At 49.4% G+C, this 14,450-nt stretch overlaps 1 protein-coding gene across 1 annotated transcript in view; it reads left to right on the plus strand.

Annotated features, from left to right (window-relative positions):
- The first annotated feature begins 5,252 nt into the window (after positions 1 to 5,252).
- Positions 5,253 to 14,450, plus strand: part of Kl (Klotho) — a 39,550-nt gene continuing 30,352 nt past the window's right edge. The window contains 1 exon segment of the mRNA NM_031336.2: positions 5,253 to 6,092. Coding sequence (NP_112626.1) covers positions 5,268 to 6,092 — 825 coding nt within the window. The 5' untranslated portion in view covers positions 5,253 to 5,267.

The raw sequence follows: 14,450 nt of genomic DNA on the forward strand, positions 1-14,450 counted from the left end.
TTTGTCTCAAACCTCCCGCCTAACCGACGTAGGAGAAAAGGATCAGACTGTTGACGGAATTTTGATTTCTAGTTTCATGTGTGTGCCGTGCGATGTGCGTGTGTGCACGAAGCCACTCTTGGGCAATCATTCGCCACTGCTCCGGCACCTTATACACGGAGGCACGGCTTCTTAGTAAAGCCCAAAGCGCCGAGATACAGTCTTGCTAGTCTGGGTTTCCCACCTCCAGTTTCAGGGGCTAGAATTACAGGCAGGCCGCATGGCCATGAGGCATCTGTGTAGCGTTCAGGGCTCCAAAGTCAGATCCTTGCATTTCTGAAGTAAGCGATTTAACCACTGGGCCGTCTTCCAATCCCTGCTGACCTCTGTCTGTTGAAAAGATTTTGCTCATCACCGTGAGCACAGTCAATGAACACAATTGTCTCAGTCAGGGTTTCCGTTCCTGCACAGACGTCACGACCAAGAAGCAAGTTGGGGAGGGAAGGGTTTACTCAGCTCACACGTCCACATTGTTGTTCATCACCACAGGAAGTCAGGACTGGAACTCAAGCAGGTCAGGAAGCAGGAGCTGATGCAGAGGCCATGGAGGAATGTTACTTACTGGCTTGCTCCCCCTGGCTTGCTCAGCCTGCTCTCTTATAGAACCAGGACCACCAGCCCAGGGACAGCATCACCCACAATGGGCGGGGCCCTCCCTCCTTGATCACTAATTGAGAAAATGCCTCACAGCTGGGTCTCCTGGAGGCATTTCCTCAAGGGAGGCTCCTTTGTGATAACTCCAGCTCGTGTCAAGTGGACACACAAACACATCACTATTCAGCCTCAACCCTTACTTTCTTATTCATCCCAAGATGTAAATAACTTTGAGAGTCTCACAGTCTTTACGTATTAAAAGTGCAATCTATTTAAAATATCCAATATCTTTTAAAATTTAAAGTCTCTTAACTGTGGACTCCAGTAAAATACTTCAAGAGAAAAAAATGTCAGGGCACAGTCACAATCAATATCTGGGATCCATTCACGATCTTCTAGGCTCCTGCAAGGGCTTGTGTCGCTTCTCCAGCTCTGCCCTCTGTACTACACTCCTTGTCTTCTGGGCTCCAGATGCCTGCACTCCACTGCTGCTGCTGCTCTTGGTGGTCATCTCATGGTACTGGCATCTCCAAAACACTGCTGTCTTCCACTGCAACTAGGCTTCACCAATAGCCTCTCACAGGCTCTCTTCATGGCGGCAAGCCCCAACTCCTTTGCCTTTCAGTCCTGGACCATCAATTGCAACTGAGGCTGCACCTTCACCAATGGCCTTCCATGGCCTCTCACAGTGCCCACCCTCAGCTGCTCTCCATGACCCCTTCATGCCTTCAAAACCGGTACCACCTGGGTGACCCTTATACACTACCAAGTCCAGCCACAGCATGAGGTAAAACCTTGGGTGTCTCTGGAACACAGCCTCTTTGTGCTCTCAGAAAACACTTCCCAGAAGATTTCACCTCAGTGATGCTGGTCTCTTCTTAATCACCACTAGTTTCTTAGCTCCAGCTGACTAGCATCAACTGTCCCAGTAACGCAAAGGTTCACTTTAGTAGTTCTGGTATCTTGTTAATCAGCTGATTCTTCTGTTCCAGCTGACCAAAACCACAGAATCTTCACAATCAAAACAGCAATGGCCTGATAAGAGTCTTTAATCTTCCCTCTGAAATTTCACAAGCCAGGCCTCCATCTTCTGCACTGTTCTCAACATTATCTTCCAAGCTCCTACAGAACATCCCACAGAGCTCTTAACATCCAGTGGATCTTCTAGCTCAAAGTTCCAAAGTCCTTCCACAGTCCTCCCCAAAACATTGTCAGGTTGTCACAAGAAAACCCCACTCCCAGTAACAATTTGTCTTAGTCAGGGTTTCTATTCCTGCACAAACATCATGACCAAGAAGCAAGTTGAGAGGAAAGGGTTTATTCAGCTTACACTTTCGAATTGCTGTTCATCACCAAAGGAAGTCAGGACTGGAACCAAGCAGGCCAGGAAGCAGGAACTGATGCAGAGGCCATGGAGGAATGTTACTCACTGGCTTTCTTCCCCTGCCTTGCTCAGCTTGCTCTCTTATAGAACCCAGGACCACCAGTCCAGGGATGGCACCACCAACAATGGGCTGCCCCTCCCTTCCTTGATCACTAATTGAGAAAATGCCTTACAGCTGGGTTTCATGGAGGCATTTCCTCAAGGGAGGTTCCTTTTTCTGTGATAACTCCAGCTTGTGTCAAGTTGACACACAAAACTAAGCAGTACAAAAATTTACAGTGTCTTTTTTTTTTATGCTGAGATTATAACGTTTTCTTCATATTCAAAGAAGAGGCAACAGTTTCCTCACAGTATTTAAAATTTCAAGGCATTTGAAGTCTACATGTTTGCAAAACAAAACAAAAACACAACACACACACACACTCAACAGAAATAAAGTGGGAGCTTGTCTCCATGGCTGCATTCTTGTATTCTAGGGGGAAGGGGATGGGACTCAGAGATGGATGGGAAGGGGGTATGGGGGAGACAGGACAGACACTTGATCCTGGGGTTCTTGTACTTCTCTGATTAATCGCTTTACCCTGTGTTTTACTTCACCACCACCCCTCCCGCCCCCCACTGATCTCCCCAAATGTGAGAAGGAACACAGGAGTCTTCACTCACACTTCAGGAGTCCAGAGTTTAATTACCACAGTGGAACCTTGATAGAGACAAAGGTCAGGAAATCATGGGCTGGAAGATGGAGCAGCAGTTAAAGCCTGTGTCGCTCTCGAAGAGGGCTCAGGTTCAGTTCTCAGCACCCACATGGTTCACAGCCCAGCCGTAACTGTAGCTCCAACGGGTTCGATGGCATCCTCTGGTCTCTATGGGGACTGAACACCTGGGTGCCATACATGCAGGCAAACACACATATAAAGTAAAAATAAATCTGAAAATAAATACTTAAACGAAAGTTCTGGAAATCAAGTTTAATTGCCAGGGAATCACTTTCGTTGGGTTGAATTAACTGTGATCTACGAGCCCTGCTACTAAGTTTGGTAGACTTGGGGTCCATCTGATATAGTCATACACCACATGTCCCTTTCACAGCCAGATATCAAATAGGAAGCATTAAATCACCCTTTGATCACTGCTCTGTGAAAAATCCCCTTTTCTTTTTTGTATTGCTGGTCAACTTTTTTTTTTAAACAATAGATAGAATCTATTTAGCACACTAAACAGTCAGACTAAGTAGATCCCCAGCCTCAACTGTTTCCTTTAAAAAAAACTATTTTTATTTTATGTGCATTGGTTTTGCTGCATTTCCTTTTACATGTATGGTGATGGTGTCAGATCTTGAAGTTATAAACAGCTGTGAGTGGCCACGTGGGTGCTGGGAATCGAACCTGGGTCCTCTGGTAGAATAGTCACTGCTTGTAACCGCTGAGCCATCTCCACAGCCCTTCCAGCTCTTTCCTTATGTCACTTGAAGCGTCAGCTCTAGGAGGGGCCCTCGGGGCTGCATGCAGACATGTGTGCTGTTTCATTTTCCTGTAAGATGCTGACTGTGAGGTTGCAGGAAGTAATTTTTTTCATTGCTCATTCCTATTTTTCTCATTTACTGAGGTATCTAAATGACACGCTGAACAGAGCAGAGGTGTCTCTGTCCCCACCTGGTGACTTCGTCTCACTAACGCTGAGAATGTGTGCTTGCTGGAGTTGAGAATATTTCATCAGTACCGGAGTCCACTGGCTGTGCTACATCGTGCCGTCTCCAACGGTAACACTTGCCACTGTGTTGACTCCAATTCCTGTGGAAATCGGAGGGCATCGCTCCCAGAATGACTGTTCTGCAAGGGTCTTACTCATCCCTCTGTGGGCGGTGACAGAGGCTGAGTTGTACCATAAGGAGTAGGACGGTGGGATCCTTCATTTTTCTGGGCTTCTCTTAGGGACTCATCTTAGTGTACATTTGTCCTTTGAGCTTTGGGATGCTTCCCAATGAATGGGACAAAGCCCATGTATGCATATGTATGTATGTATGTATGTATGTATGTATGTATGTATGTATGTATAATGGATTCTGTGATGCATATGTATGTATATAATATATGTATGTATATATGTGTATATATATGTACGTATATATGTATACATGTACACATACAATGGATTCTGTGACTTGAAGCTTCTCTTCAAAGGGCCTTGAGAGAACTGAGGAAAATATGCTGGTCTTTTTCATCCTAGCACTGGGAGTTACTGGGCTGACTTTCCCTCCAGAGTGGTGTGGGGGCAGAGGTCTTCCACCCAGCATCCCTGCACAGAGACCCCACTTGCTCGAAGGCTCGAAGGGCTCGAAGTCAAAACGTGAATATTTATAGGAAGGACGGCAAAGGGTGGGAAATGGGATGTGGTGCCGGGGAAGTTGAAGTCTGAGTGCTTTAGAGTTTTTCTTTCTCTCAGAAAACAACTCACAGCTACAGGTTCACCAGAAAATTTAGAGGGGTCTAATTAAGGAACGGATTTAAAGGGTTAAAGAATAACAGGGGGAAGGGAGAGAAGGGGAAGAGAGGATGCAGGGAAAGGAGAAACAGAACCCCCACACGACCCACAAATCTTAGACCCACTGTGTGTTCTTGATGGCTTCTCAGGTTGTGGTCTGAGGCAGGGCGGACTTCTCTGATGGGATGTGGGGCTCTCTCACCAGAAGAAAACTGAGTACTCTCAAACCTGGCAAAGTTTCTGAGTGACTTCCCTACCCCGCCTTCCCGCTGCGTTCAGACCCAGGCAGAGCTCTCTAGGGATGTCGTCTGAAAGATTCCCCTGAGTGGAAAGCTCAGAATGGGAGAAAGGGGAAAGCAGGTGTTTCATCCCCGAGGCGCCAAACGTCGCGCAAAGTTGGGCTGCACATTCTTTCCTCCATGAACACCAGTTCTTGGAAGGCAAAGGGAGTGGACGCGGGAGCGGGCGACGCGGGGACATCCCAGGACGGAGGGCATGGTATTGTGCGGTGTGGGATACGCTGCTCCCTGAGCTGGCTGCAGCAGGTGCTCGTTCTCCGACGTCCTCCGGACGCCAGCGGTGCTCCCTGGGCACCGTGGCTGTCTGAGCCCCTGTCCCGCCCCCGTGCCAGGCCGGAGTGGGGGGCGGCGCCTTCTCTGGATAATCATTGCTCGTGGGGCGACGGGAGCGGGGGTGGGCACCGCGGGGGGAGGGCGGCGGGGCTCGGGCATATAGGGACGCGGCGCGGTGCCCTCCCGGCTCCCGCAGCATGCCAGCCCGCGCCCCTCCTCGCCGCCTGCCGCGGCTCTTGCTGCTCCGTTTGCTGTCGCTGCATCTGCTGTTGCTCACCCTGCGCGCCCGCTGCCTAAGCGCTGAGCCGGGTCAGGGCGCGCAGACCTGGGCTCGCTTTGCGCGCCCTCCTGTCCCAGAGGCCGCTGGCCTCCTCCATGACACCTTCCCCGACGGTTTCCTCTGGGCGGTAGGCAGCGCCGCCTACCAGACGGAGGGCGGCTGGCGACAGCACGGCAAAGGCGCGTCCATCTGGGACACTTTCACCCATCACCCTCGGGCCATCCCGGAGGACTCCCCGATCGTCATGGCGCCGTCGGGTGCCCCGTTGCCTCCCCTGCCCTCCACTGGAGATGTGGCCAGCGACAGTTACAACAACGTCTACCGCGACACAGAGGGGCTACGCGAACTGGGGGTCACCCACTACCGCTTCTCCATATCGTGGGCGCGGGTGCTCCCCAATGGCACCGCGGGCACCCCCAACCGCGAGGGGCTGCGCTACTACCGGCGGCTGCTGGAGCGGCTGAGGGAGCTGGGCGTGCAGCCGGTGGTCACTCTGTACCATTGGGACCTGCCGCAGCGCCTGCAGGACACCTATGGCGGCTGGGCCAATCGCGCCCTGGCCGACCATTTCAGGGATTACGCCGAGCTCTGCTTCCGCCACTTCGGTGGTCAGGTCAAGTACTGGATCACCATTGACAACCCCTACGTGGTGGCCTGGCACGGGTACGCCACCGGCCGCCTGGCCCCGGGCGTGCGGGGCAGCTCCAGGCTCGGGTACCTGGTTGCCCACAACCTACTTTTGGTGAGTTCGAGGGGCCAGGCAGGGGGCCACCTTGGGGGACAGAGGGCCTCAGAAGTGCCAGAGCCACTTCCAGAAATCCTCCCTTGAACCCATTACGAGGTCACACAGGTCTTACACGCGGCCGGCGGAGACCCCCCACCCCCAGCAGCTCTGGGGCTCTCTTCCAGAAGTGGAGTTAGAAACTGGAGGGAAAGGCTGCGGCTCGTGGTGCGCGCTTTAGGGCCCCTAGAAAAGGACCCAGAACTCTTGCTCCACTGAAGAAAGGAGCCCGCGGTTTCCCCTCAGGTGTTGTGAAGTCAAAGTTCCTAGAGGTAAGGGCCGGGAAGATTAGAATTAGCTGCAGGGTCAGAATAAAGAGGGTGAATGAAAGCCACACCTTTGTTCACAAGCTGCAGACCGGCCTTGCCCCTGCAAGAGCTCCGTGTTAATTCAGTAAAACCTGTCTTGCTAGTGACACAAGGCTAGCTAATCCTTGAAGTGTTTGGGCTTATGCTGTGTTCAGAGGTCCCTTCTGAGGCAGGGCAGGGTAGGAATATTCTTGCTTCTCTCACCAGTAATTGCCACGGGTCTGAAGACCCCCTTACACAGTGCAAGATGGACGTAAAAACACAGGGACATCTATCGGGGGACGGCTTCCTCCAACACCCGTGTTTCCACAGTGCCATCTCTAGTCGAAGGGATTCCTCACCGAGGAAGTGAGTGACCAAATACAGCCAATGGTTCTGAACGTCTTGAAGAGGAAGGCTACTTCTAAACACGTTCTAATCAGTAGGGCACTTTAACAGGCTAAGCTACAGAGCCAGGCCTCCTGTTCTAAAGACTTAATTAACTGTAGACAGTTGAAGCAGGGCCGCGCTGGCCTATCGTCGACTCTGTGCTCTGAACCGCTGGTAGTGTGGCATTGCCTAAACGACATTGTGTCAGCTTCACAAAACCTGGGTTTGCTTGTGGCCTTGGTTTCATGTAGGTGTGTGTTTTTATACACACTTTTAGAATAGTGATCCCTAAGTGTGGTCAATCTGCCCATCTTTTCAAAACAAAACAAACAAAACCAAACAAAACAAAAACCCCAACAAGCCCTGGGCCAAATCAGCCCAGAGGAAGGACTGGTGTTGAAAAATGTGGGAGTATGGGCAGGGGGGAGGGTTGGTGAACTGAACCACCTTTTGAAGAAAAAGCAAATTGTCAGCTCCTGCCAGAAACAGATTAGGGACAAAGATAACTCCTTGAAGTTGAAATGATGCAAATTCTAGTATCTGGAGCACATAGAATAAACTATGTATGTGAAAGTGTGTGTGTGTGTATGTGTGTGTGTGTGTGTGTGTGTGTGTGTGTAGGGGGAGGGGGAGGCTGTAAATCTGGTGCTCAGTGATTACTTATAACATGAAGGGTTGCATGAACTCTCTGCTGCTTACTGTCAGTCATGCCTTCGACTTTGCAGTTGCATTTCTAACCGCCCCTTGTAGAAGTGCAGCGGACTTTGTAGTCGTGAGACACGAGCCACTGGCAGGCACGTGGCTCATTTTTGCTGATGCCGCACTTGAAAACCCAAGTTACTGTAAAACATTAATTTTGCCTTTTAAATTCCTCTGGGTTTAGAATTTAGCCACCCCGTTATATTATTTAGAAACAAGGCGTTGCAAATGAACGCCACTGCGTATGTAAAACCCTCTTATTTTGCTCTGGGTGCTGTTTCTTGGTGCTTGATGGGGGTGGGAGGGGAGGGGAGGAGTTTTTACTTTACCTGAAAAAAAGTCAAGATGTGCAGATTTTGGTCATAGACACTTTTGGTTTCCATGCTGGTGGTTTTGCGAACAGTTGGGGGCCACTAAGTGCTTTGAGTATTAATTTGCATTCCAGAATGCTGAGGAAGGAGGCTGTGAGCCAAGACCCGTCCCTGTGCTTAGACTAATCTTCAGGTGGGCTTTGCACACTGGGGCAGGGGATGGACTTTCCACCTCGTGGGAATTCCACAGTCACTCTCTCTGATGACTTGGGGGAGTCCGAGCTTGGGCTGTGGTCTGAACTGGGGTGGGCTGGGGTTGGGACGAAGGAAGGTACCTTTACCTTCCTTGCACAGCACGGAGCTGGCTGTTTTGTTCCTTTGGGTCCTCCTCTGGATTTTTCTTCTTCCACTGGCTGGAGTCAGATGTCTCAGTTTCCATGACTCTCGAGATGAAGTTTTGACAGCTCCCCATCCCATAGTCTGTAGCTGGGGGATCCAATCTGAGGGTGCCTCTGAGGTGATTTTCCTCCGCACACAGATTCCTGAGAGGCCCAGAACCAAGTCAAAGGCACATTTGACCCCACCTCTGTCCCCTCAGAGGGGGTTTCTTACGGGTCTTGCTATCAAAGCTCACACCCCATTTCTGGGCCGCTGCTCCCACGTCTTGAGTGTCTCTAGCTCACTTGCCAGATTGCCTCTGTCTCAGGGTTTCTGTCACAGTGATGGAACAGTGCAACCAATAGCAGCTTGGGGAGGAAAGGTTTTATTTCATGCTACATCTTGTGGTTGATCATCCAGGGAAGTCAGGGTAGGAACCTAGATTGAGGAACTCACGCAGAGGCTATGGAGAGGCTGCTTACAGGCCTTGCTCCTCATGGCTTGCTCAGCCTACTTTGTGATAACACCCAGGGTCATCTGCCCAGGGAGAGCACTACCCACACTGGGCTGGGCCCTCCTATACCAACCACTAATTGAGAAAATGCCCCCACAGACTTGCCTACAACCTGATCTTAAGAGGCGTTTTCTCAGTGGGGGCTTCCCCCTCTTAGATGACACTAGCTTGTGTCAAGTAGACATACGAGGCAGCACACCCACTCTCCCCTGGACATTCCTTTTGCCTCCTGCGTGCCTTCTTCACTGTACCTGGAAAGGGGGGAGTATCTAGAGCTCTGTCTTGGGGCCTCCCACTGGCAAGCCCTCCATATGAATCTTAAGACCCTCCACCTCCCCTGTGCAATCCAGAGCAACCACATTCAGTCTCCAGCTGGGACTTCTCTGAGCACAGAACTCTGACAGCTTTGTTCACTTAGCTAGCAAGGGAGGTCGATAGTTTTGTTCAAGATCAAACTCTCATTCTCCTATCTGTGTTATGGTACATTGCTCTTCCAGTTGGTCAAACCCCAGTTCCAACTCTTCCCTTGTCCCTTCCCCCTTCTCTCTCCCTCCCTCCCTCCCTCCTTCCCATTCTTTTTTTCTCGTGTCTCATTGGGCATTGGACCCAGGGCCTAGGGAAGCACTGTACCACTGAGCTATCTCTATGATGGGGCCCAGCCTAACCTTGTGTTTTGCCTCAGCAATGCCCTGGTTGAATCTGTGCTCCCTGCTGTGTGGCCTGTTGGGAGTATTCAGAAGGAGCATCATTCTGTGGGAACAACACAGATTCCTGCTTGCTAGAACCCCACCTATTCACACTTGAACATCATTCCTTCCATCCATGGAATTCCACCATACTCCAATGCCTCTTATCACAGTCTTCATGCTTTTATCCATTTCTCTCTACCCCCTTTATATCCCCCCTCTCAATCCCCCTCTCTGTATCTCTCTCTACCCCCTCTCTCTCTACCCCCTCTCTTTCTGTCTGTCTCTCTGTCTCTCTATCTCTCTGTCTGTCTCTGTCTGTCTCTCTGTCTCTCTGTCCCTTTGTTTCTCTCTGTCTCTGTCTGTCTCTCTGTCTCTGTCTCTCTCTGTATGTCTCTGTCTCTCTGTCTGTCTCTCTGTCTCTGTTTCTCTGTCTCTCTCTGTCTTTCTGTCTCTCTCTGTCTCTCTGTCTCTCTCTGTCTCTCTCCACTTCAAGAGCAAGAAATCCTTACTCTTTCTCAAACCTAGGGCTGGAAAAATGACTGTGTAGGCAAGAGAGCTTGCCGCTCTCACAAGGACTAGGGTTCAGTTCCCAGCACCCACAGGTCAGCTCCCGATGGCCTGTAACTCCAGTTCCAGGTGATCTGAAACCCTCTCATGTCCTTTGTGGGTGGCTCCTGCAGGCCCACAATGCACACAAACTCAGTAGGCTCACACACATACATGAAAAAAAGAACTTAAAAAGAAAGCTAATTTGCCCTTGGTGGGTGCTGGCATTGTCTTCTAGCTACTCGGTGGCTTGGCTTTGCCTCAGTAACTTTACTCTTAGGGAAGCTATTCCCTGAGTCCATGTGTCTGTCTACCTAGCCATCTTCTGGTGGGATGGAGGATCCCAAGGCTTAATCAGGAACTGTCCTGAGTGCCGCATACAGTCTGGCACTCCAGGTAAACCGTTAAGGGTGGTTGCTGTCTGGCTGTATCACAACCAGTTCCAGTTAGAGGCTGCCAAAAGTGACTCTACCACATCATGGCGACGTTTTCAGAATGAGGTGAGTGGTGAAGTATGTGTTAGTCAGAGTGAATACTGGAGATAACTTTGTCTCCAGTTGCATTTTTATCCCCCAAGCAATTAATGTGCATGCATTCAAGCCACACGTCAGGAGTTTCCTGCGTATTAAAATGCCTTTGGAAGTATCAGTTGGGTTGAAGGTTAATCTAGTTTATAGAACATGGCTGGATTTTGGTGTGTATTTAATGAGAAAGAGTTGAACTGCTCTTGACTGGCTGCTCTGTGCATTGAACACAATGTTCTCTGGAGGGTAAAGTCAAGTTCAAGAAAAAGAATTAGTGAAATAATTTTTAAATCATAGCAATTGTCTTAAAATGTCAATTGCAGGGCTGGGAAGATGGCTTAATGGCTGAGAGCACACACTGCTCTTGCAGAGGATCAATCTGAGTTTGGTTCTCTGCACCCACACTGGTGTGACTCACGATCCCTTACAACTCCAGCCTCCTTAGACCCCAGCAATAAGCCTCCTACTTCCACACAGACATAATTAAAAAGTAGTAAAAGCAAATCTTTAAAATGTCAGTTGCTTCGAGGTAAAGGAAAAGGAGAAACGCAAACTGCCAAGAACTTCAATAACGTCGATGTCCCTTTCCTGAGCACGGTGAGCACCCACACAGCTGGGTTAGACGAATTATAGCCGGCCATGGCTTCTGCCCACTCAAACCACGAGTTGAATCGTGGTTTTTAAAATTCCCATTGTTTCGCGCCACAGTTTGTTGTAATTAATTTGTGGGGAAGGTGCTTTATTTCCCTGAATACTATTTTTGAAGGTTTTAGGTGAAGAGAACAGAGGACATATCTACTGGGAGGGGGCGAGGCAGAGAGTGGGAGCCACGGTGCCCTGTATCACTGCGTGCCCTGAGGTCAGCATCATCTGCAGAGACGCCCATGAGATGTAACATATAGAGAAGCAGCCACCCACAGTGTGCTTTTTATGTGTGCCTGTGACGTGTTGGGTGCTATTGGAGTGAAATTAGTTATTGCTGTGTCTTGGGATATTTTCTTACTCACCTTTTAAAGACTTAACACTGTGGCCACAATTTATGGGTCAGAGAGGACAGACAGTCAGAATAGATACTTCTCACACCTGGGACTCTCTGAAGTAACAATCTATATGTAATATTTCTAATCTTTTCCCTAGATTTATTTTGTTGTATGTATAAGAGTGTTTTGCCTACATGTACACATGTATGTGACCACATGTACACCTTGTGCCCTGGAACTGGAGTCGAGGGTACGTGTGAACTACCCTCGGTGCTAGTCATTGAACCTGGGTCCTCTGTAAGAACAGCAAGGTCTCTTAACTGTTGATCTATCTCCCTTGACTTAATTTGGAACCCAAAACAGCTTTAAAAATGAAGTCTTTTTGGAGATTATTTGACCAGAATTTTACCAAAGGTTTCTTTGGCTCTTTGAAAGGCTCCATTTTCACAAGCGTCTTGATGGTCCTGGTTTAATCTTCAGAAGATGCACTGAAGTGTGTGACTGGCACAATGAAGTGTAAGGGCAGCAGAAACATTCCTATGTAGTGTGGCGAGAGTCTGTGTAGACTGATGTGAGATTGTCATCCACAAGGCAGCTTGACTGTAGCCCACACTTTCTAAGCTGAAAGCAGTGAGGAACAGAGACCTTAAATATAGTGACTCTATAAAATGTATTTCAATGTCAACAAATGCCTTTTTAGTGGATGAATTGAATGGTAGAGTAGGGAAGTGTCTTAGGGTTTTACTGCTGTGAACAGACACCATGACCAAGGCAACTCTAATAAGGACAGCATTTAATTGGGACTGACTTACAGGTTCAGATGTTCAGTCCATTATCATTAAGGCAGAAACATGGCAGCATCCAGGCAGGCATGATGCAGGAGGAGCTGAGAGTTCTACATCTTCATCTGAAGGCTGCTAGCAGAATACTAATTTCCAGGTAGCCAGGATGAGGGTCTTAAAGCCCAGACTCACAGTGGCACACCTACTCCAACAAGGCCACACCCACTCCAGTAAGGCCACACCCACCCATCAAGCCACACCCACTCCATCAAGGCCACACCCACCCCAGCAAGGCCACACCTACTCCAACAAGGCCACAGCTCCAAACAGTGCCACTCTCTGGACCAAGCATATACAAACCATCACAGGAAGGGTCTAGGAAATCCACATCAAATTTTCTCCTAGGATTAAACCCTCATCCTCTAACTTCTGCATCCCTGTTCCTCTCAAGATGCCCCTGGGTTTCATCTTTTGTTTTAAACTGACACCTGGTTGTCTCTCTACCTTCCCAAATCTCAAAGAATAAAATAAATCATGCTTGCATGGGACAGATGCTGTGGGGTGGATGTTTGTCTCCTTCTGAAACTGAGGTTGAGAATTAACTGCCGTTGTAGTAGGTGAAGCCTTGGGGGAAGGGTGCTGTTAGCTTGTGAACCATTAGTGCTGTTACTGGTGTAACGGACGAGGTGTCTGAAGATTGGCTCTGATGCTTGGCTTCTGTTAGCTGTCTTTCAAGAGTACAGTCTCTGGCAGTGCAATGCCCTCTTTCCCATGATGCAATGGGAAGGCTATGTGCAGCCCCTTGATCTTGGATTTCTTGGCCTTTTGAAATGTGAGATTAACTTTTCCTTAGAAATTACCTAGACCATGATATTGTGGTGGCAGCAGAAAGTGGACAGAGGCAGCAGCTGTCTAAACATCTGAAGAGGCCAGTGTGTGGGCTAAAAAGTCTGCTGGGACCCTGACACTTAGGGACTCTTCATGAGAGTTCACAATGCAGCAGGAAGGTAGAGGGCTGAATTCCAAGACCACAAATGTAAACGTTGAATGCGCCTCTTGATCATGTGCCCTTGGATGGAGGAGAAGAGACAGGAAAGTAGACAGAAATGATGCCTGGTGTTGTTTGGCTCCACCTTTACCCCACAGTGCTTTCTGAACTGAGGTGATGGATGTAGAAGACAGGGCTGGGGTCAACACAGGCTCCAGGAGAGAACTCAGACTGCTGTACCTCTGTGGATTTATAGCTCCGCCTGTAGGGTTGTAGCTCTGTCTGTAGGGTGGTTGTAGCTCCTTCTGTAGGGTGATTGTAGTTCCTTCTGTAGGGTGATTGTAGTTCCTTCTGTAGGGTGGTTGTAGCTCCGTCTGTTGGGTGGTTGTAGCTCCTTCTGTAGGGTGGTTGTAGCTCCGTCTGTAGGGTGGTTGTAGCTCCTGTAGGGTGGTTGTAGCTCCTTCTGTAGGGTGGTTGTAGCTCCTTCTGTAGGGTTGTAGCTCCGTCTGTAGGGTGGTTGTAGCTCCTTCTGTAGGGTGGTTGTAGCTCCGTCTGTAGGGTGGTTGTAGCTCCGTCTGTAGGGTGGTTGTAACTCCTGTAGGGTGGTTGTAGCTCCGTCTGTAGGGTGGTTGTAGCTCCTGTAGGGTGGTTGTAGCTCCTTCTGTAGGGTGGTTGTAGCTCCGTCTGTAGGGTGGTTGTAGCTCCTTCTGTAGGGTTGTAGCTCCTTCTGTAGGGTGGTTGTAACTCCTGTAGGGTGGTTGTAGCTCCGTCTGTAGGGTGGTTGTAGCTCCTGTAGGGTGGTTGTAGCTCCTTCTGTAGGGTGGTTGTAGCTCTGTCTGTTGGGTGGTTGTAGCTCCTTCTGTAGGGTTGTAGCTCCTTCTGTAGGGTGGTTGTAGCTCCTTCTATAAGGTGCTGCCTTTACCACCTCAGTGGGCTATGTCATTGTAGGTCACTGGGAGCCTTGGTTCCACTTCACTCTGGATCATGACCACAGACCCTCTCCCTTTAACTTTTCCCTAGTCACTGCTCCAAGTTCTCCGACAATGCTGTATATTTCTCTATATACCAGGAGGCAGGGGTAGAACAGAAGGGCCTTTTATTCTGTTCTTAATGCATGCTCTTCCTCAAGTCAAATACCACATGCAGCATGGCCTTCTTACTGTTTGATATGCTTGGGAGATTCCCTGGGCTTCCATTGTATCTAACATGGGATCTTGGGGGTACAGGTAAG

Source organism: Rattus norvegicus, chromosome 12, assembly GCF_021556685.1.
Source record: "Rattus norvegicus strain SHRSP/BbbUtx chromosome 12, alternate assembly SHRSP_T2T, whole genome shotgun sequence".
Taxonomy (NCBI): Eukaryota; Metazoa; Chordata; class Mammalia; order Rodentia; family Muridae; genus Rattus; species Rattus norvegicus.